Genomic DNA, 24,666 nt, shown 5'->3' with positions numbered 1-24,666 from the left:
TCAAACTCCATTGTCAGTGTTCCGCTCCGAATGTCAATTTTTGCGCTTGCGGTACTTAAGAACGGCCTTCCAAGCAAAATGTCAGACGAATTAGTTGAGTTATCATCCTCCATATTAATAATGTAGAAATCTGCAGGGAAAACTAATTCGTTAACTTTAACAAGGACGTCTTCAAGCAATCCTTCGGGATAGACGACTGACCTGTCCGCCAATTGGATTATTACTCCTGTCTTTTTCAAAGGACCCGCGTTAATCAACCTATAAATAGGATAAGGCATAACATTAATGGAAGCCCCTAAATCACACATAGCTTTCTTAATGCCTACATTACCTATCTCACAGGAAATAGCAAACATACCTTGGTCCTTGTATTTGGGCGGAACTTTTTTTTTGCAGTACCGCGGAGACATTTTCTCCTACATTTACTCTTTCGTTACCTAGTAACCTCCTCTTGCTAGTACACAATTCTTTGAGAAATTTTGCATAGCGAGGGATTTGTTTGATAGCGTCGAGCAAAGGGGTATTTACCTCCACTTTCCTGAACGTTTCGAGGATTTCTTTTTCCTCCTTATCTTTCTTATCCTTCACGAGTCTCCCTGGAAAAGGAGGTGGTATCACAACTGGTTTCTGAATTTTTGATTTCGGTCTGGCTTTTGGATCAGAGATCTACTTTTCCCGTTCATTGTCTTCCCCGTGACTTCTGTCTGGAACTGTTTCCAGAACTTTTCCGCTACGAAGAGTTATTGCACTTGCATTCTGCCGAGGATTCGGCTCTGTCTGGAAAGGTAATTTTCCTTGAGACTCCAAACGATTAACTGCCATCGAGAGTTTACTAACTTGATTAGTTAACTCTTGAATTGATGCATCTGTCCTTTGTTAGTATTTTGCAGCATCGACGGCAAGTCTCTCAAAATAATAGCTTCTAGAGATGTGCTCGGTTTGGGTGGCAGTTGTGGTGGTTGCAAAGGTCTCGGTTGGTATGATGGATTATATCAGGAATTAGCTCCGTAATTCAAGTTGGGATGATCCTTCCACCCGGGATTGTAGGTGTTAGAAAAAGGATCATATCGTCTTTGTGGAGGTCCCGAAAAACCTCCGACGGCATCGACATGTGCCATTGAATTTTTGTTAAGGATTGGGCACAAATCCGTCGGATGTTCAGATGTAGTACAAACTCCACACAGTTGGGTCCGATTCTTCTTTTCTGTAAGCATAGATTGAACAATATTAGTGAGCTTATCCAATTTATCTTCTAAGGATGAAACGTTTACCCCATTAACCCGTCTTGTGGGTTTTGAATTCGGCCGATACTGTTGAGAATTTACCGCCATGGTGGATATCAGTTCTCTTGCCCTTTGAGGAGTCATATTGACAAGCGCCCCTCCACTAGCAGCGTCAACCATTTTCATTTCCATAGGGAGCAAACCCTCGTAGAAATACTGAAGAAGTGATTGCTCGGTCAAACCGTGTTGAGGACAACTTGCACAAAGTTTTTTGTATCGCTCCCAATAGTCGTAGAGCGATTCACTCTCTATTTGGAGTATTCCCACTATGTCTCTCCTAAGTTCAGCTGCTCGCGATGCTGGGAAAAATCTGTCAAGAAAAACACGAGATAAGTCATCTCACGTTGTAATAGAACCGGGAGGTAAGTAAAACAACTATTCTCTTGCTGTATCAATTAAAGAAAATGGAAAGGCCCGAAGTTTGATTTCATCTTCGGTTACTCCCTGTGGTTTCATGCTTGAGCAGACCATATGGAACTCTCTCAAGTGAGTGTGTGGATTTTCGTTCTTCAAGCCTCGAAAAGTGGGCAAAAGGTGGATCAGGCCTGACTTCAACTCGAATGGGGTTTCTCCGGCTGGATAGTTGATGCATACCGGTGTTTGCTCGTTGGGAGCTGTGGCTAGCTGACGAATGGTTCGGTTCACCATCATTTCTGGTTCACCGAGGTTGTCTTCCACCTCTTTTGTTTCACAAAGTGATTTGGTCTCAGGTTCAACCACTTCGACTTGTTTTCCACGTTCAATTGCTTTTACACGTTTAAGAACTTCCGTCTCTTTACGTCGCGCTCGTGCTGATTTTTCGATCTCTAGATCGTATTTGAGATCTCCGGATGAAGATCTGGTCATGAAGATAATCTAAACAATTTGTAAGTGTTGTCAGTCCCCGGCAACGACGCCAAAACTGATGGGAGTTGAGTCCACCAATATAAACCTACGCCTAGTTTGCAATTTGAGCAGTATAGGGAGTAGGGTCGATCCTTCAGAGACTGGGTTTACTTCAAATTGTTGCTCTCTTGACCAGATTTATGTCGGGGCAGTTGTCGTGCCCAAGATATTAGGGGGGAGAATAAAATCGAAAACCTGGAACCTGAAATAAATAAATAAAACGCATAAAAAGTAAAAGTTGAAAATGAAATAATAAAATGCAGTTAAATAAGTTTGAAGAAAAATTAATTAGAATGAGCTCAGCTTTAGACACAAATTTTCCTCGTCTTTGAACCGATCCTCGAAATTGGATGACCTCCTCTTTTCCAATAAGCTAGTTATAGCTACCAAGGACGCCTCGGACACCAACTCTTCCTTGTGTAAATTAGTTATGGAACGTCCAATAACTAATTATTACCAATTGAACAACCACGAAACGTTCGTGATTTAGAACTCTGGCAGTTTTGCGTTCTAGAAGAGCCTAGCTCGAACCAATGCCCTCAACCGCGTGGGACATTTAAATCCGGTTACTACTTCCCTTGACGGAACCAAACAACAATCTCCACTTGGCACGCCAATGTGTTCACAGAAAACCGATTAGAAACGTTCCTTTCGGAATTCCAACTGTACGTCTAACCACACTAAATCAAACGACGTCTTTTTAGACTTAGTGTTGATCTGACTTTATGAGTTGACAAAATCATACTCTTAATCCAGAGAAGTAATAATTACTAGAATTTAGGAGTTAAATCGCTCGGGTTCGTAACTCACAGGTTTTGACGAGGCTAATTCTGGCCTAAAGCTGAAAATGGGTTTAGTTGGCTAAGGTTTGAGGCATGTTGGTATTGGAATAATTAAACAAGGTAAAATGGATGAAAGGAATGGGAAGCGTGATTTAATTTGGGGGGGCTGAAATTTTGGTGGTGAAATAAAGTAATAAAGTGAATTAGCTACTGGAGATGGAAAGAAAGTTTGAAAAGGAAATTGAAAACGGTTTAAGTGGTAACAAGCTGGAAAATTAGGAATTGAAAGTAAAGGAAACTAAAGACAACAAATAAATTTGTGAGAAAAGAGAGAATGTATTGAAAGATGAATGCTTGATATTTCAATTGATGATTAAAATGAACAAATGTAGCCTCTATTTATACTAGTGGCCTTGCTAAATTAAGAGCCAACTAGTATAGAAAATCAAGGAAAATATTCCATAATATAAAAAATATCCCAAAATAATCTCCCACTAAGTCAACAATTTCAACTAATTATTATTGGAAAAATTCTGCTTTGGCCCTCCTTCTTTGCTTCTTTCTTCAATCTAGCCCAATTGTTTCCTTTTTCTTCTATTTAGCCCCAAATTGCATTCCTGCACAAAATTCAATAAATATGGCAAAATTAGTAGTGCATTCTCATAAATTAACCAAATTAATTACATAAAATATGTAACTTTAGCATTTAATCAGGATGAAAAAGTTAACGTTTTTTAAACTTTGCTAATGTGGCATACACGTGGATTGCCACATGGATAACACGTCAGTATTTAATTATTTTTAAATTTTTTAAAAAATAAAAATATATAAAAATTATTTTTTAAAAAATAAAAATCATTAAAATTATTTAGAAAATAAAAATTATAAAAAATATTTTAATCTTTTTAAATTTAAAAAAATAATTAATTGCTGACATGTTATCCACGTGGCAATCCATGTGTATGTCACGTCAACAAAGTTAACAATCGTTAACTTTTCCATCCATTTTGGGGTGATTTGACAAAAAATACAAGTTCAAGAATTAAAAGAGACAAAAATTAAATGAATGACTAAAATAACTTTTTATAAAGTTGGGAGTTAAAAAAATTATTATGCTTTTTTTTTTCTTTTATGATCCCAATAATTTATCACACATTGTATTTAATATGAAAGAGAACTAAAAAAATGATAAAATCATCAAATTCTTTGAAATGATTTTTTTCAATAAATGTGGGAAATCCATCTAATTGAAAAGTTAAAATAATTTTTTAGAAAAAATTATAAAAAAAGCACAATAACTTATTTGGCTATCCAACTGAATAAAAAAAAGTCATTTTAGTTCTCCATTTAATTTGTATTCTCTTTTAGCCCTTAAACTTGTATTATTTGTCAAATCACCAAAAAATTGATGGAAAATTAATGTTTGTTAACTTTGTTGACCTGACATCCACATGGTAGTTTACGTCTATGTCACGTTAGCAATTAATTATTTTTAAAAAAAAATTAAACTATTTTTTAAAATCACACCATGAACGTCACAAGTGAATTAATTCACAAACTGATTCAGAATTAATTCATTTTAGGTCCAGTCCAATGTATCATTCTTCCAATGAATACATCTATGTCTCTACCCGTAAAGTCAACTGCTCCAATAGCCAAGACTAGTCATCTCTCAAATTGGAATTGTAGACGACATAATAATCCTTCTAAGTATTTGAATCAAATGCTCACTTTGATTCTTTTACGGGATTACAGACTCGTTTAGGTTATCTACTAAAGTGAGTTATCTTTCTCACAATGTAAACATTCTTACAGTGCCACTTATCATCAGTTTGAACTTAGACAATCAATGAACTAATATTTACTTGTCATAGTTTTGCTATACATGCAAAATATGAAAGATAGAAACACAAAAGACATAATAGTGAAATGTGAAATTAACTTTATTTATTGATTCATCGTTCAAATACATAGAAAACAATTACATGTTTACTACAATATGGACACATTTGCCAACAATCCGTAGTGATGACGATACATTTAGAGGAACCGTCCAGGCTAATCGAAGGAAGATAAGATGGCCAAAAGGAAATCGCCCAATGATCTATCCATCAGTGGATATGATCAAGAGTAAGATAGAGTTCGCTATGTTAGGTGTAATGTAACACCCCTATACCCGGTTCGACCCAAGGAACTTAATATAGGAATATTACATTTGGTGCCAAAGTGATTTTGACTAATCACTAATATATTTGAACATTAAAAAAAATAAAGTATTCATAACTTATATTTTAGTCCTTACTACTTGGAACACACTTGATCTTCTTAAGTACATGTCATTCTATTAAAAATTTTGAAACATACCCTCTTGGCACTTGGAGATGTGATGAGATAGATGCTCACAACCTCAATTACAACTTTTCAAAATCACTGTACCTACGTGTTGAAAATAAACGCGTTAAGTCGGTGAAGACTTAGTAAGTACCCATGATATTTAAATTCTATTAAATTTCTTAATTTCCAATATCTCGTTTATTTATTTATTTATCATATTCATTTGTAACTTTTTACTTATTTCACAATTTAGTCCTTAAGTCCTCAAATCTACTTATAAAAATTACTACTCTTTTTATACATGTATCATATTCCACCATTTAGTGTAATTTTTCATGATTTTCTCACTATTTCTTTCACAATTTATTTTTAATTCAATATTTCAAACATGAATCAGAGATAAACTTTTACCTTGTAACGAAAATTGTTTACCTTTTTAGCAGAGGCCCAGTAAACTAAACAAAACACTTAGGATATACGGAACTGATACAAAGGTGCATTATTATGCACTAATAATCAGAGAGCACTAAAGTGCTATACAGAGAGAACAAATGTGCTAAACGGAGAGCACTACTGTGCTAATAATCGAATAGCACTAACGTGCTAATAATCAGAGAGCGCGCTAAGGTTCTTAATGGCATGCAACTAATATCCTAGTAGTTCTAATCTCGTCTACTTGGGCAAATTATATCATGCACACATCACTTCTACTGTAATTCCCCGAAAATTACTATAGTAGGAAAGTAAGATAATATCCTTGATATAGTAAAATAAGAAAATAAAGTGATAAAAAGGGTAATATTGAGTTATGTCAACATTGGGAAGTATATTATGACATATTAATTCAAGAAATGATCAAATTGCAAATGTGAGAAAAGTTTTGTTGCCCAAGAGTAAATACTCAAAATTTGAGGGGTTAAAGTGTAAATATAAAAAAGTTGAAGGACCAATAGTGTAAATATTTTAAGGGTGGAATAATCTAGAAACTAAGGAAAATGGATAAATTAGGACCAAATTGAAAAGGTGAAGAATTTTAAGGGACTAAATTGCAATTTTACCAAATTAAGTGATGACTCAAGGATGGAATTTCAAAAGATTATGAAGGGCAAAATGGTCAAATAGAGAAAGATAATTCTAGAAGGGAATGATGATGTTTCTGATCTTTTTAATTAATTAATTAGATAAATGTTATTTAATTAATATTTTATTAAGATTTTTAGTATTATTTTATTATTAAATGATTAATATAAAAGGGAGGAAAGATGATGAAAAAAATTATCATCTTTCCATGCAACCAACGTTAGAAAAGAAGAGAAGAAAGAAAGTTTTGCTTTCTTTACAATTTGGTCTTTTCACCAAAAATTCACTATTTTCACTTAGAAATCAAAAGAATTTCAATAGCTTCCAAAAGAGAAAAAAAATAAGGAGACAATGGGGAGCTAGAATGTCAAGTTAGATTCAAGAAATAGAAGTTAGAGGAGATATGAAATCAAGTTAAAGATTGAAATCAATAGCACAAGGTAAGAACATCAAGATTTCAACATATTTTTAAGTTTGTTATTGTTGAAAAAGCATGGAAATGATGTTATAGTAGAGTTTTCTTAAATAAAGTCTTATGTTCTTGATATATTAGTGAAGGGAAATAAGTGAAAATGAGGGGAAATATTATAGAGAAAGGTAATTAGGGAGTTATAAACTTAGTAATCAACATCTTGCACTAAAACAGTATTGGACAGCAACAGTAGGTTAACTTTAAAAAATCACCATAAATTGTGGAAATCGAATTTCCTTGGATGCAGTTATAGCTGCTTTCATTCTTTCTTTCATTCCTATCTTACTTAAGTGCTTCCATGGCGAGCGAGTCTAGTTTCTCATAGAAGAAACGGTGTAAGTAATGGAATTGTAAATCATGAGATATAATAAATTTTGTGAGACAAGGTCAAAATGAATTCGGGTTCCCCTGTTCTGACTTTGGAAAATCATCAAAAATTGAATAAAAATAATTATAGGCTTAAATTTATATGTTTAAAATCCTAAATGAGTCTATTTTCAATGGAAACAAACGGAAACATTATCCAAATTTTGTACAAAAAGATAATTAATTTTTAGTGAAGAGGGGTCAGAACTGTCAAACAGTGAAACAGGGGAAACTTTAAAGAATAAACTGTACTTATTGGATAAACTAAAGATTCTGAAAATCTTATGGTAAGAAGATATGTGAGTCTAGTTTCATAGGAATTTAGTGGATCTTAATTTGAAGTTCCGTACCTCAAGATATAAATAATTTAGTGGCTATGACTCAAGTGGACAACTTTGAATTAATATATAAATAAATGGTGGAATTATAGATAATGTTACATATAAGCATATTATACATTAAGGACGTGGAATAGAGAGGAGGAGGAGGAAAATAAATGATTATTCAACTAGCATGAGTTCTCATTAAAAATGGCCAATTTGCATGTTTTAGGTTCAAGGACTAAATTGAATAAAAGTAATATTTTAAGGGTAAATTGGTAAAAATATCAAAAAGTGACCAAATTGCATGAAATGAATTGTTTTATTATTTAAATTAATAAATTGAATGAAATATTAATTTATATCAAGATTGGGTGGAAATTCGAGGAAAATAGAAAATTACCAAAATGTCTTTAAATTTTGGTATTTCTGCAATTTAACCTGGTAAGTTCGTGTAACTTGAATTATATTCTTAGATGATTGAAATATATATATATCTTGGATTGAGAAATTGATTTGAATTGTGAACATGAGAAATTGTGAATTGAATGAAATGGAATTGAAGCTTTGAATTACATGAGTAAATATCGGGTCTCGTAGGCCCTATTTGTTATGAATATAATATTTCGAGGATATGTTGTAAAGAATTATAAAAGCACGTTAAAAATTTGAAAGTTTTAATTTTGATGAAATTTTGTAACTCGGTTTAATACGTATGCAAATGTATGTCTTCTAGTAATTCCTTGTACCCTATTCCGGCATCGAATACGGGTAAGGGGTGTTACAATGTGACATCGCCAGATTCGGTCATAACGTTTAGACCGGGTTTGGGGTGTTACATTTACACTTTTTGCATAATGCTTTTACATACTTTACAATTTAATCCTTGCACTAATAATTCGTATACTTGTATCTTCACTATCTTTAATACATGTAATATATTTCTAAATTCATTATTCATCCATAATTCACTAATAATACTTATCATGTATTTCACATATCACTTCTGTATATTTTGTAATTTAGTCCTTAGCACAAAATTTCATGTAGAAATATATTTTACTTTTAATAACACATATAACATAATTCAATACTTATTAATATTCGAAAATTCACTACAACATCAATGTTTCTCATTCTAAGTGTTATGCACTTCACTTTTCTATTTCTAATATAAAATTTCTCAAATTTACGATTTAACCCTTAATTTCCACAACTTAGGAAACAATTATAGTTTGGATTACAAAATTCATATATTCTTTTATTTTCCACTATATGCTTTATTATCAATATTTCCTTGTAAACTTTTATAACTTTCCTATTTAATCACTTTAAAAAAAATCTCTATTCACTATTAAAAATATTTTTCATTCACATCTCACTTAATTCACATAATTAATTCCACTATCTCATTTTGCACATTAAATTTCTATGTATTTCACTTGTATTATTTCCACGACATATATTTCTCAAGTCTTTCAATTTAGGCCTTGTTTCCATAAAATTTCACATTTTCCCATAATTTCACTTATCTAATACTTTGTATATTTTTGCTGACACATAACCCTACTATTATAATTTTATTATAATTTCCTCCTTCACTTAAGAAATTATTTCACACTATATATATTTTACTTAATTACCACTTACTTTACAAAAATCACATTTTAATCCTTAAATAACAAGAAAGTTCATGGGTACTTACCTCTTTTCTATCAAAATCTCTTGTTTTTCTCTTCTCCTACCACTTGATTCACTTAACTTCTCTCTTCATCAACATGTTAAAAATACAATATTTCCTCACGAGAAATCTTTACTTTAACACCATTTTTATGCTTTTTTTATCACTACTAAGCTTAAAAATAACATAAAACCTTAACATCCATACCTTATTCAAAATAGGGTACCTTCAAAGGCTTAGCCTCGGGAACAACTACATTGTATTTGAGTAGATCTCTTTAAGGTCGGATATTTTGAAAAATTAAATTTTTATTTAATTTAAGGTTTCTTTGTGGGAACATCTATTAATAAGAAATTCAATCAGTCCATAAAGTTGTTAGGTAAAAAATTGTGTGAATTCGTTCAGTTCATTTGTGGCACTCCTCACCCGGGCTCGACGAATAGGTAGGGTGAGGGTGTTACATAATCAAAATTTTTAGAATGATTCCATTGTATAAATATAGAAAATTCATCTAATTGGAAAGTTAAAATATCTTTTTAGGAACCCAATTCATCTTTCCTAAAAATAATCTGAGTTTGAATCATTATTATACTAAAAGAAAAATATTAAAACATAGGCCTCTCACACTAGAAATATACTAATACAGTTGATCCGCTTTGTAGATGCAAATATCAAAACAACATTATCCTTTATTTTTGAGCAAATTAATACCCAAAATAACATGATATGCACATTAGTGGATGCACATTAGTGGATAGTAAATACTATAAACACATAAAGAGTTAAATGGCATCCAAGAGATTTGGATTAGCAGTGTTATACTTCCTTTAGACTTAGACACATGTCATGATGACAAGCTACTTAAGAAGTGCTCGTGGCCAACCCTTTGATTCCACTCGGGTGTCTTCACAATTAGTTACCTTGGATCCTCAACATGAAACTTAGACTACTCACTTCCTTTTTAAAAGCCTACACTACCCGTCGACTATCCATTCGTTCAACAAGTGTCCTTGAGAGACACCCACTTTTTAGGTGTGAACACGTCTTTGATGATTATTGGATCTAACTTGAGCGTGACAACCTCGTACTATCATAAAGAATGAGACCCATGGTGCACGTCTTGCACCACTTACACGTACTCTTTGATGGCAACTCCTCGCAACGACTTATCATGTCACACTAGTTGACAAGAGGACCTCCACTATATACACCTTCCCAAACGATGAAAAAAGGGATATTTTTGGTATTTCCAGCAACCTTGAAACATTCCTCTCTCTAGCTCTCTCATTAATCTTCAGCGTGTCCTCTTGTCCCATTTCAACTCTCCGCCTTGTTAGGTGAACCAATCTTTTCTCCACTATCACATTCTCCTCTTTAACCTCCTCCCTGTTATATACTCTACCAATAAGCGTAAAGAATTAAACTATTTAGGGGTCAAATCATAAATAGTGATGAAATTTTTTTAAAAATAAAGTGAGAAACAAAAGAGAGAAGTAACAACCTCAATACCAAAACCAAATAAACTACTTGGAAGGAGAAGAAGAAGAAAAGGAGAAGAAAATAAATAAATAAAAAGAATTAAATTGTTTAAAAAGAAAAAAAACGACAAAGATTAGCAATCTAATTTCAGCTAAAAATTTTATCTGAAATAATAATATTAATAGCTTGAAGTTACAATAATTAACGTGAGTTAAACGGTTTTGTGATTATAACACAACGATACAGTAAATTGAAAAGTTTAATGATTAAAATGTAAATTCAAGCACATATAAGTGACTAAACTGGCAGTTTAACCTAAAAATGAACATACATAGTATAAATACCTGTTTCTTGTATCACTCATTATGTTCCCTCTTCAGCATTGGAAGGACATGGCTGGCGCATGGGCAACTTCCACTTCTCAAAACGCAACCTCCATTTCCGAGGTGGATCCCACCGATCACCTCCCGCTGTCCCTCCTTAGATCTGAGCTCATCCCGCCTGCTCCTAATCGATCCGAATCCGCCATAGACTGGTTACCTGACTTTGCCGGTTACTCATGGGCAGCTTACGGATCCTCCTCCCTTCTCGTGATCTCTCACTTCCCTTCTCCTCTCTCCTCCGAACAAACTCGTATGGGCTCAATTTTCCGTCAAGTCTTCGAGATCTCTTCTGTCGCTTCTTCCCCTGTTACCGCCGTTTCGTGGTCTCCGGTCACGCCTTCTTCTGGTGAGCTCGCAGTGGCCTCGGATAATTGCATTTGCTTGTTCTCTCACGACTCAGCGACGCCCAATCCCAAAGGTATGCATCTCTTTTGGAGTTCAATTTTGGTAGGTACTTGAAGTTACTAGCAACGTTCAAGTTTGGAAATTTTAGTTCTGCTTGTTGAGTTAATGGGTTCTCGTGCAGTTGTAAATTTTGAGCTATAAAAATTACGGTTTTGTATTTGTTTTTAAGTTATAAATGGCTTGATTATCTCAAAATGGAATTTCCTGTTTTACTGATTCAGGTTCTTTTTGTTGGAGCCAGAATGCAGTACTTTTACAGTCTACTAAAGTTGAGGCAGTTGGATGGACGGCTTCTGGGGATGGGCTAATAGCCGGTGGACTGGAGGTTGTTTTGTGGAAAAGGAAGAGTAAATCTTGGGAAATAGCTTGGAAATTCAAAGCAGATCAGCCTCAGAATATGGTTTCTGCCTCCTGGTCAATAGAAGGCCCTTCCGCAGCTGCATCTTCTTCAAAGGATTTGCAAATTGAAGGAGTCAATGAGGCAAGCAAGTCTGTTTTGGTATTTTACAGTGATGGAAGTTCTGGATTTGCAAAAACTGTGCTAGGCCATCCTCAACCTGTTTCAATGCTTCAATGGAGGCCATCGGCAGGGAAACAACTGTTGAGAGATGGAAAACATTTTCGGAGACATATATTGTTAACATGCTGTTTAGATGGAACTATAAGATTATGGAGTGAGATAGACAATGTTAGAGTTAAGAAAGCAGGCAGTGTTTACGATCAGAAAACTACAAGGAGGTCATTTTGTGTTGCTGCTGTAATTGAGATAGATAATGCATTACGTGGAACTTTGGGAGCAGATATATCTTTTACATGGGCAATGGAAATTGGTGGTATGGTTAAAACCACTGAAGAAACTAACCAATACTTCTTTAGAGAAGAACATAAGAATGAAGTTGGCAGCTGCGAGTGGTTAATAGGGTTTGGCCCTGGAAAATTGGTTACTTTCTGGGCAATCCATTGTCTTGATGACATATCACCAATGAGGTTCCCCCGGGTTACATTGTGGAAGAGACTGGAGCTTCAGGGCCTTGAAGTTGAACATCTTAATAGAAATGGACTTTCAACTCTAAAGCAACAATTGCTTCTTAAAAAGGTTGTTATCATGAGAAATTGTGCGTCTGGACCCCCAACTGTATGCTCTTCTATCCATTTATATCCGTGTAAATATTTGGCCTGGTCCATGTTATATACCCAAATGATAAATGATACAGAGAATGCACCTACTAGTGAATCTAGGACTGAAAATTTATTATCATGTTCAGTAGAAGGAATTTTAGATATAGATGGTCATACCAGTAGAATCTTACAAGTTGCTATACACCCCTATGTTTGTGAAGTTGATTTGGTTGTTTCTTTGGATTCTAATGGGCTACTTCTGTTTTGGTCACTTTCTAACAATTCGAATGCCATTCTTGACCTTCCAACATTGATTCCTGCATGGAGAATTAGTGGAAAGCATGTAACCCACGGTAAATGTTCTAAATATTCAAGCTTGAATTGGGCACCTTTAGTATTGGGTGAAGATCGGTTTCTTCTTCTGGGACATGTTGGAGGAATTGACTGCTTTGCAGTAAAGAATTTTCATGGTGAAGGAGATGGCATAGAATGTTACTTCATATGCACTATACCTTTTGCAGGTCATGATCCTTATGAGGATGGTCCAACCAACATATATACAGTACCATTGTCTTTGTCTCGTAATGAAACTTATATGTGTGATGGATTTTTACTTTTGGGCATTTGGATGAAAATATTTCGGGCTCTTTCCTGGGAAATAACCATGCATGCTTATGATCTGACAAGAAGCTGCTCTGAATGTAATTTCAATGATGATAATATTGTTGAATGCAACGCAAGGAAATTTGAAAAAACTATTTCTGGCACAAGATATTGTCTTCACGTTATTCCATCATCAGCACAGTTGCCTGAACCTCATCTTCATGATCAGGTCACAAGTTTTGCTGTGATCTCTCCTGGTGGTTTGACACCTGTGCAGCAAAAGTTACCTTTTCATAAAGATTCCTTAAGTTGTAGAAGTCCTGCATATGTTATGGCCACAGGCTGCTCTGATGGTAGTATAAAATTGTGGAGACGTAGCCCCAATGAACCATCAATTTCTCACAAATCATGGGAACTTGTGGGCATGTTTAGTGCACATCAAGGACCTGTCACTGCTATACGATTGACCAGTTGTGGTAGGAAGATTGCAACCACTGGCTCAGATAGTCCGTCAAATACTGTCTTCAATCTTCGTATATGGGACTCTATACGCCTACCAGACTCGGGGACTTTTATGTTAGAAGACACATTGTCACTTGATGAAGACGTTGTTGTTTTAAATTGGTTAGCCCTAGGAAATGGTCAGTTATTACTTGCAGTTTGCATGCGCAATGAGTTGCGTGTATATGCTCAGAAGCGATGTGGTGGTCATGCTTTGTTAGACTCTAAACAATCTCCGGGTGTGCAATTCTGGTTTTGCATCGGGATCAGTCATACTTTTTCTGCTATTCATGATTTCTTGTGGGGCCCCAGGACTACAGGTGTGGTTGTGCATGCTAGTTACTTGAGTCTTTTAAGTCCATGGCTGTTTCTTTTAGATAACAAACATCAGACTGATTTCTATAAAAAATTTAACCCAGAAAGCCTTCTTGATTCTGATATTGATATGGGCAAGGACACATTTTCTGAAATTTTTAGTGATCATGATGTTGTTAATCACAAAGAAACATTAATTGCAAATAGTAATGGAGGATGCAAGTACGACCTTCTTAAGAAGATAAATACCAACAATGGTCACCTATCCAGTGCATTTTTAGTGGGAAGGGGTCAAATAAAATGCAAGTCAAAGATTTTACTCGGTTACTGGAGTATGCTAGACATAGTGGCGACATTAGCCAGAGTTTTGCCTGTTTATCACCCGGAGTCACTCTTTGCAAATATATATTCAGGTAATAGTTCACTTTCATTTTTGAATTCTCATGTTTGAGGCTTAGATGAACAATAAGGTTTTTGCATTGTTTTTCCTTGATTATTGCTACTATGCCACTATTGGAATGGTATTGTGCTTTTCTATTTACTTTTGTTTCTTAATGTACATCTGGGGTTACTTCTCACTTGACTAAGAAGGTTATAAAGATATTGGCTAAAATTTCCGCAGCAATGATATTTAATTTGATGTGGAATGCCTTTCTACTAAATAAATTACTCATGCGCATCTGACTGTACTTCTCTTCTCTCCTCCAATTAGATTCTTAGTATTCCTTCATATGGCTGTGGAAGAATTAAGCAGCCTATAATATTGCTTATACTCATTTTCTTTTATTTTTCAAACCTCCCAATGACTTGGCTGGTTAAGATTTGTCACTCTGATAAATGAGAATAGCAATAACTAATAATATTTCTATATTTTTAAACTGTCTTTGAAATATGTTTTTTAGGTTGAAATGAGTTTTTTTCTTCTTTGCTTCTTATCCATTTTATTTATCTGTGCATTCCCCCTGTCTAGTATATGATATTTATGGATAGATTGCACTCTTGGAGGCAAATGACAACCACTGCACTAGTTTTGGCTAAAACCCATTTACGATGATAAATATATCTGAAATAGTGAACAGCAGACCTTTGTTGGTTATATACTTGAAATATCCTGTTTATTAATTTGGCAAAGCTGTTCTTTGAGTAGGCTTTTATAAATTGTTTTCTTCAGGCTGCTAATTTCAGGTTACTTAAAGCATGTCATCTTCAATGTGTTTAGGCAATCGGAAACGTGCATACATCTCTGTGAAGCATCTGGTTGAATATCTTAATTCCAGTCATATTTCCGAGAAGAGAGGTCACCATCCAAAGATCAGTGACATTGTTCCGCAGATGCCTTTATCTGATTACATTGAAGGGATTCTCTCCAAAAGTTCAACTGGTAATGCATTCCAATGGAATGAGAATGCTACTTCGATGACATTGTCTTCACAATTTCAAAGTGGCTTGGTGCCGTTTGCTTATAATTTTGAGCCTAATGCTTCCAGCAACGCATTCAGCTCGTCTTCAACAAAATCTGGACTTATTGACTTCCTTGAACCAATCAATAAGTTGCATGAGTTGGCAGCTATAACTGCCACAGAGAAGATGCAGATTCTTGCAATCGTAGATCTTCTAAATGAAGTTAGCAATCCACAGTCTGCTTCTGTTTATGAAAATCTTGATGAACCAGGTCGAAGGTAGTGTTCAACCTTAACTATCTTTATAAATTATTCTCGGAAATATTATAATTATTTTATAGTTTTATATTCAGCTCCACCTCGGTGAATGAGCTTCTGAGGTGGAACTGGATATAGGTCCCAGATTTTGCTTATCGCCCTCAAAAGAAAACATGTTTGTTTCTTAATTGCATTAATTTTGTAGCTAGGAAATCTAATAGTAGAGGTGCCTACAGTGTATATTATTCTAGGATCATTGGAAGTACTAGGCATCAAAGATGTACTTATGCTATGGAGGTTAACTTAGGGTCAATTCAAACTTTGTAACTTTGTTATCTTTGAAGGGCCAAACTGAAAGCAAGTCTGTTAAATATCACCCCAAGTATGGAGATATTCATTCAAGTAAAAAAAAAACTTGGGAATTTAAAGAACCCGGTAAGTTGAGTCTTACTTGGGAAGTTAAAGAATCCAGTAATTGAGTCTTTGTGGGATGCTAAGCAAACTTGTAATGAACATGCTTCATAGAAAGTTTTCCCTCTTCAAATATCTCAGCCATTATATTTATCACTTAATATCTTGTTTTTCTTCAGTTTTGGAGAAAAGTACCTTTTAGCCTTTACTTGAATTCATGGGTTTGCACTGAATTGTCTATATGAATCAATTTGTTTTTCGTGGGAATTGGTTAAAAGAAAATGAAAGATAGAGGCATTGAACCTATTATAATAACAACTGTACAAATGCATAGTACAAACTACCTTTCATTTTAGCTCATGCCTCTATGACATTAACTAACAGTACCATACTGAAGTTTATTTGTTGCCTAAGGAAATTTGAGGTTGTTTACTGGCAATAGATTTCATATTTATTGTAGTTCCAACATCCTCTTTCCTGAAAGTTCTCTCTCAGACTGGTTCCCTTTTTATATAATTCTGCAGGTTTTGGGTCACATTAAGGTTTCAGCAGCTGCTTTTTTTGCAAAGGTTTGGTAGATCAGCATCTTTGGAAGATCTTGTGGTTGACTCAGGGCTTATAGCATGGGCATTCCACTCCGATTGCCAGGAAACTCTGTTTGGTTCATTTCTACCAAATGAACCATCTTGGCCAGCAATGCGGACGTTGGGCGTTGGATTTTGGTTTACTAATGCAACTCAACTGCGCACAAGGGTAATTGTCTGAGGTTCTGATTTTTAGGAAACATCTCATCTCAATTGCAAACAAGGATTTGTCTTTTATTCTTCTGGAGTAGTATTTGTTCCTTAATATCTAAATACAATCTGGCAACCATTTATCAAGTATGCTTTACTGTGGCACCATATATATTCCACTTAACGGTTAAAAGCAAAAAAAAGAGGGGAGGGGGTGGAGTGGAGTGGAGTGGAGTGGGGCAGGCAGGCAGGAAAAACACATAAAAGTGAGGATCCTGTCATGAATGGGTTCTAGGTGGTCTATTTTGAAGGTACTGCAACGCTTATTTGCTAGTGGAATCTGATCTGTGTACTCAATTGCTAGTTTGTATGCCAATTTTAATACTGCTAGACTGTTTATCACCCGTTATTTATGTAAAAGTCACAATTTGAGTGAATTGTTAGTTGTGCCAAAGATTCCCTTTGTAGGAGGCTAAGTGAAATGCCTGGCAAGAGGTGGGTTTGCATTTTGTTGAATTCCATGGAACAGTGTTCAGCATAAGATTACACAATATTCTGCATTTTCCCCCTCCCCTCCAAAAGAAGAAGAATGTACTTTAGTTGACTCTGATGTTTTTCATCTACTGCAGATGGAAAAGCTGGCTAGAATGCAATATCTTAAGAAGAAAGATCCCAAGGATTGTACACTGCTGTATGTAGCATTAAATAGACTTCAGGTTTTGGCTGGTCTATTTAAAATTAGCAAGGATGAGAAGGATAAACCATTGGTTGGATTTCTTTCACGCAATTTTCAGGTATTTTTCCTATTTTTGCTGTTGATTTTTTTATTTAGTTTGTTGGAATGTATAAGAACAGTTTGGTAGAAGATATCTATTGTATTAATTTTTTTCTGTATCCAATTTGGTTATTGATACAGGAGGAGAAAAATAAGGCGGCAGCTTTGAAAAATGCTTATGTCTTGATGGGGAGACATCAACTAGAGTTGGCTATTGCTTTTTTTCTGCTTGGAGGTGATACTTCTTCTGCAGTTACTGTTTGTGCAAAGAACCTTGGGGATGAGCAGCTAGCACTAGTAATATGTAGACTTGTCGAGGGGCGAGGTGGACCATTAGAGCGTCACTTGATTACTAAGCTTATACTTCCATCTGCAATTGAGAGAAGTGACTATTGGCTTGCAAGCCTTCTAGAGGTGCTTATAAATGAACTGTTGAATTTTCACATTATTCCTCCAAAAATGTCATGGATACTTCTCCATGGTTTACTGAATGCATAAAATTTTGCATGCCTTGACTCTGAAGACTCTTGGTTTGCAGTGGGAATTGGGGAACTACTCTCAATCTTTCCTGACCATGCTTGGTTTACAAGTGGGTTCTGCTATTGGTTCATCCACTCTTTCATCCTGCCATGTTGCTTTCATGGACCCCAGTATAGGTCTGTATTGCCTCATGCTTGCAAACAAAACTAGCCTGAGAAATGCTGCAGGGGACCAGAATGCTGGAGTTCTTGCTAGATGGGCATCTTTGATGACTGCTACTTCCTTGAACAGATGTGGGCTTCCTGTAAGTTTGATTAGTTGGGATAAGATAATAATATCAAATGAAAAGTAGGGTACTTAATTGTTTCTTTTATATTTATGCCTGTTTTTGGAGCATGTTACTACTCATGGATGAGAAACCATAATTGACTTTTTCCCTGCTTTCTTGTTTTAAGCTTGAAGCCTTGGAGTGCCTTTCATCTTCCCTGAGTATTCTGGGGGGTATGGATCAAGAGAATGTATCAGATTTTGCATGTTCTAAAACTTCACTGGGAATTTTGAAACCTTCTATTGGTGGTTCCTCTCCTTGGCTCTTGGGTGGTGTTGCTTCTCATCTTGAGTCCTATGCTAAATTTGATTTGGCCCTCCAGTATATCTCAAAATTGATGAGGGAGCATCCTAGTTGGCCTAGAACCTCCTTTGGATCTGTTAGAGCAAACACATGTTCTGAGGATTATGAGAATCAATATGATGAACTACTTGAAAATTTTCACCATAAGTTGCACACAGGACTTGCACAGTTTGAGCATAAGTTCTCGTTGGTTTCATCCTATCTAATTAATATGGTATGTTGTTTCTTCACTGTTTATGTCTGCTTCTCTTTTTTGGCTAATTTTTATGTACGGTTTGTTTATATTTCCCCCTTTTTTCAGATTTTTGTCACCTTATGCAATAATGGGTTCTGGTTCCTTGGATATGATATGTTACATGGATTTTGTCATGAACACTCCCAGCATGAGAATCATATGGATGACAATGCCGTTTGGTATCCTCTTTTCCACAAGCCACTTTTGAAGTTGACTGAGGATATCTCCTCTTTGTTTTCGCATTTTCTTGCTATCTGCTGCACAACATGGTCCCCATCAAAATTATGTTATAGAGAAAATGGTATATCCCATGAAGGTAGATCCAACTCTGGAGATACCTGGGGGTTTTATTTTCAAGGGGTCAAACTCTCACTGTCGAGTTTAAGAGCAGCTATGAGGATCTTCTCTGGCATCTTCAAAGAGGTCATGTCCCCAAAACTTCTCACCCTTCTTGATTTGTATGAATTTTATGCAAATTTTGCATCTGCTTGGCTTCAGAAAAATTCAGAAGGTTTAGTTTTGATGATGCAACCCCTCATAGTTACATATACTAGTGGGCATACTCCTTATGAAGTTGATATGACGGCTTTGAAGGAAACGTTAAACCAGGTTCCGGATACAGTGACTGATGTTTTAATAGATGGCCTTGAGGTTGATAGATGTGCTGAGGAAAAACTAGTTGGAGAGCTATTGAATTTGATTCCAGAGGATGAGAGATGGCATATTATAGGGGCTTTTCTGTGGCAACACATGTCCAGATTCATGAAACATAAGTTGAACTCATTAGCCATTTCTGATGACAGTTATCTTTCTGGCTTTTCCAATGATAAACTTTCTTCTTGTGCTCCTTTATCATTGGATGTTGGATTAGGTAACAGAAGCATAAGAGAAAACATTAGGTCAGCATCATGGATATTAGCCAACTTACTGAAAATTGCCCTTGAACATATTTCTTCTCACCATGTGAAACAACTTGGGTTGTTCTTGCAGCAGAAAATAGATAATGGATTTAACCCTCCTACTCTTGGTTGGTTGGAGGAGTATAGATTGTCTTCTAGGACTCTACATCAGCATCTGGGTCAGACTAAAGATACAAACAGCACAAATCAGCTTTCTGCTTCTGATATCTTATGGAATATGTGTGCTGATCCTACTATGATATCAGAAAGTTTTGCACAAGAGAAAGTAAATTGGTCAAGTTTTCTTCATTTTAAGCCTTGCAGAGGATGGGATGATTTATACAAAGACATTAGGAGGGAGAATGAAACTGATGAGTCCCAAAATCATGAAGGCAAAATAAGCAATAGCTCTTCTGGTGGTGAAGCTGGATCACCTTCTAGGAGTGTGTTACGGAACGGCCATGCTTTTTTAAGTTCCTGGCAGAAAGGAACAAGCACGGAAAAGGAGGTCATACCTTTCCAAAACCCTAAAGAAATATATAAGAGAAATGGGGAGCTTCTAGAGGTAATAGTTCCTTTTCCTTATTTCAGATTGAGTAGAATGTGTTTCCGGATCCTAAATCTTTAGTTCTCGTTACAACTAAAAACTGTGTTTTCCTCAGGCATTGTGTGTCAACTCCATTAATCAAAGGCAAGCTGCATTGGCTAGCAACCGAAAGGTTAGTCCATGTGTTTCAGCCCCATTTTCCATTACCATTAGATGTGGTTTTTAATCTTGAAAACACTTTCTTATGAGAATATTTGATAGGGGTTTCAGTTGCAAGGTTACACCTCTAAGTTAGCAATTTAGTGAAGTGTGTGATACCCATGTTTTTCTTTGTGCTCCCTGCTGGCCATTCTTGTTGTGGAAGACCTCAAATGTTTAGATTTTTTTTCTTCATCATGGAGTTGGTTGTAGGCCAATTATACCCTAAAGGTGACCATGTGATCATATCATTGTGATGCTGGTCAATGTTGGAAGACAGTTCTCTTCTCCTCCACTAATTTCCTTGAATTTATAATAAATTACATGCATGTGTTCATTTGAAGAGTACTAAACCATTCAATTCTCTCCGGTTCAGGGCATAATTTTCTTTAACTGGGAAGATGGTTTACCTTACAAAGGCCAATCAGATTATATCTGGTCTGGTGCAGATTGGCCACACAATGGTTGGGCTGGTTGTGAATCAACTCCAGTTCCAACCTGTGTATCTCCTGGTGTTGGTCTTGGTAATCAGAAAGGGGCTCACCTAGGACTGGGTGGGGCAACCATTGGTGTGGATACTTTTTCTAGACCAGGGAGACACCCAACAGGTGGTGGAGCATTTGGAATTCCAGGTTATGCTGGTATCGGAGCCTCTGGCTTAGGCTGGGAGACACAAGAGGATTTTGAGGAGTTTGTTGATCTGCCTGCCACTGTGGAAAACATCAGTACGAGGTCTTTCTCTAGTCATCCCTCAAGGCCTTTATTCCTGGTTGGTTCTATCAATACACATATTTACTTATGGGAGGTATGAACCTTTGACAGCAAAAATTACAATCTTTCTAAGAGTATCTTGCATACTGTTTTCATAATTTTTCACTGGGCATGTATTAGTTTCGATCTCGAGTTTCTTATCTTAAATTTAAGACTGTCTCTGAATGCATTAGAAATGGAGCAAGTAAGATAGGACTTATGTGCGTCCAGGAGGCACTGAAGTGGCTTTAACTGTACCAGATATAAAAACACAACATATTAGTCATCCAACAAAATGCATTCATGAACTTCTATTTCCATTTTTCATCTATCTTGTAAGGCATTTAGCCCATGTATAATGTTAATGCTTGCAGTTTGGGAAGGATAAAGCAACAGCAACTTACGGAGTGCTGCCTGCTGCAAATGTTGCTCCACCTTATGCTCTTGCCTCAATATCAGCTTTGCAGTTTGACCGTTGTGGACACAGATTTGTTACTGCTGCTCTTGATGGAACTGTTTGCACGTGGCAACTAGAGGTGGGAGGCAGGAGCAATATCCGTCCAACCGAATCATCTCTCTGCTTTAATAACCATGCATCGTATGTATTCTGCTTTTAAATGCTTAAACAAGCGTTGGCTGTCCCTACTTTAAACATGTATTACATGTTTATGTAATAGAATAATTTATCATAGTCCAAGGATTGTACTGTATCTAGTCCTGTGTGGTTTTGCTGGGTCCGAAGTTCATACTCATCCTATTTTTCCCCTTAGATTTCCACCATGAGTATATTGGTATAGATTTCTTCCTGTTACTAAGACGTTATAATGTGTTTTTGATTACTGCGATCAATAAGCTATTTTCTGTTGCAGGGATGTCACTTACATTACTTCAAGTGGATCTGTCATTGCTGCTGCTGGATGTAGCTCCAATGGTGTTAATGTGGTTATATGGGATACATTGGCTCCGTCTGCAACCTCTCGAGCTTCCATTGTTTGCCATGAAGGTTAGTTTCCCCCTTCACAATCTCCCATACAAAAGTTATTTCTATCAAATTCATTAGAAACTGTGTTATGCAGTGAAACCATGTGCAGAGTAGCTATAGTTCTGATTTGAGGTGAATCAGAATTTGACTACTCCGCATAGTAACTTGGATTATAAATGTGCTACATTATTGCAGCATAACTTTCACTATATTTGTATTCAATGTTTATATTGATTGTTTTGTCTTAATTAGTTTACTACCTTAGTGTTTTGTGCATTTACTTGATAGCTTCAATCTATTGTGGTACCAATGTTTTATGCATCTCTCTGTGCAGGTGGTGCCCGCTCCATTGCAGTGTTTGACAATGACATCGGAAGTGGTTCTGTTTCTCCCCTAATAGTAACCGGTGGTAAAAATGGTGATGTTGGACTTCATGACTTCCGGTACATAGCTACTGGAAGGACTAAAAGGCACAGGCACCATGATAGTGTTGAAATAAGCATCAACACATCTTCTAATGCTGACATGAAAAAAGGAGCTAGTAAACAAGGAGACCAAAATCATGGTGGGATGCTTTGGTACATACCAAAGGCTCACTTAGGTACATGCTTTTCTTATTGTCCCCCTCAAGTGCTACTTGCGTATGATTTGATATTAATCTAATCTTTATTTTATCAAATGGTACGAGTGAAGGTAGCATCACCAAAATTTCTACCATCCCAAATACCAGTTTGTTCTTAACGGGAAGCAAAGATGGAGATGTTAAACTTTGGGATGCCAAAGCAGCCAAACTGGTTCATCATTGGTCAAAATTGCATGAAAGGCACACCTTTTTGCAACCAAGTTCCCGTGGTTTCGGTGGCGTTGTGCGGGTAATCATTTGTGATTATAGCCATGTTTGAACCTTTGCATCCAGTTTGTTCATGTTCCTTGTTTTGTTTTGTTTTTACTTGTTGATGTTAAAAGAGTTAATTTTTTAATGCAAGATTTGAATTTGCACTGATGCAATAATTTGCTTAAATGTCACAGGCTGCTGTTACTGATATTCAAGTTGTGTCACATGGTTTTCTTTCATGTGGTGGAGATGGCTCTGTAAAACTGGTTCAACTCAATGATTAACGATTTGTGACGTGGCATCGAGATGAAACTTATTCGAGTCCAAAAGCAGTTAAGGTGAACAAAAGCTGGTCTTTTGTTCTTTCAGAACAGTGAAAAGAAAAGCTGCGTTTCATGATCTTGGTTGATATTATGAGCTCAGTGCCTTTGATATCTCTTGCACTCACTTGGCATCACCAACATATTTCCTGCTGAGTTGTTAATCGCCGGCAATGAAAACCAAAATCATCAGGGAAAGAGAAAAACTGTCTGCTAAAGTCATTCAATCTCTCTTCCATTGAGCTTTACTCTCTGAAAAAAAAAATTCCCCTTGGTGAGACAAATGCTGAATGTGAGGCTCCAATTGTGGGTTCACAGTTCAATTTTTGTTTCTATACATCTTTTTAAGTTTTCTGGCTGGCGAAGTGTTGTAGATAGTCCACTCTGTTTTCTCTACGTGGTTCCGATCTGGGTTTTCTCGGGTTCGGTTTTATTTGGTACCCTGGATAGATTTTGGTGTGATTTTGCAGTATATATATGAGAGAGAAGAGTAGCGAGTCTTAATTCTTGTAAATGTACTTGCATATAAGGAACTATTTCAAAGTGGTGATATTTATATACTCTTAATTGGCCCTTTTTCTGAGAGAAAAAACCATTGACCCAAAGCTTGGCCTGTGCTGTATGCCATTGGGTCAAGCCGTTGAATCTTTATGAAGTTGACTTACAAATAAATAAATGAATGAATAAATATATCTAAATAATGTTGTTGAAATCGGACTTTATTATAATTAAAACTCAATTTCAAGCGTTAAGCAAGGGAACAAGTACTAGCCATTAAGCTTTGCGTTACCATTAAGTCAAGTTTCAATCATAGCCACTTCGTCCCCAAGCCTTAATCTTCGTTTTCACTAATACATAATTACAGCCCATCGGCAATTGCCAAACTAGCAGAGTAGAAACCAATAAAATCAATGGGCACTTCCATTGTTTACTTCAAAAGACAACCGTTTTACTTCAAAAGTTCAAAACCTTACGTCTGTGGTGTTATATTTTAATGATATCATCACGATGAAATCGTTGGTCCCAGCTGATTTTCAATATACACGAGTTCTGTTCTGTTGATGCTGGGATATTTCGTACCCCAATTTCCTAAAAATCAAAATCAACCCAAGCCAATCCCACGGTTTCTTCTTGTAATTCAATGGATATTTGCTAAATCAAATGAAATACGTAAACATATGATATTTTCATTAATATTGAACT

At 35.9% G+C, this 24,666-nt stretch overlaps 1 protein-coding gene across 2 annotated transcripts; it reads left to right on the top strand.

Annotated features, from left to right (window-relative positions):
- The first annotated feature begins 11,041 nt into the window (after positions 1 to 11,041).
- Positions 11,042 to 24,030, top strand: LOC107923863 (uncharacterized). Of its 2 annotated transcripts, none has more exons than XM_016854019.2 (16): positions 11,042 to 11,483; positions 11,692 to 14,421; positions 15,228 to 15,687; positions 16,602 to 16,830; positions 17,441 to 17,605; positions 17,728 to 18,000; positions 18,125 to 18,370; positions 18,522 to 18,911; positions 18,999 to 20,396; positions 20,494 to 20,550; positions 20,953 to 21,381; positions 21,701 to 21,924; positions 22,196 to 22,329; positions 22,643 to 22,909; positions 23,002 to 23,180; positions 23,338 to 24,030. In XM_016854019.2, exons 1-16 carry the CDS (start codon positions 11,048 to 11,050, stop codon positions 23,425 to 23,427), a joined length of 7,707 nt encoding a protein of 2,568 aa, XP_016709508.2. In that variant the 5' UTR covers positions 11,042 to 11,047; the 3' UTR covers positions 23,428 to 24,030. The 2 variants fall into 2 exon arrangements, with proteins under 2 accessions (XP_016709508.2, XP_040961882.1); XM_041105948.1 differs by having other exon boundaries at positions 11,278 to 11,483; positions 11,712 to 14,421.
- The last annotated feature ends 636 nt before the right edge of the window (positions 24,031 to 24,666 follow it).

Source organism: Gossypium hirsutum, chromosome D11 (genome assembly GCF_007990345.1).
Source record: "Gossypium hirsutum isolate 1008001.06 chromosome D11, Gossypium_hirsutum_v2.1, whole genome shotgun sequence".
Lineage (NCBI taxonomy): Eukaryota > Viridiplantae > Streptophyta > Magnoliopsida > Malvales > Malvaceae > Gossypium > Gossypium hirsutum.
This window is presented reverse-complemented; position numbering and strand designations above follow the sequence as displayed.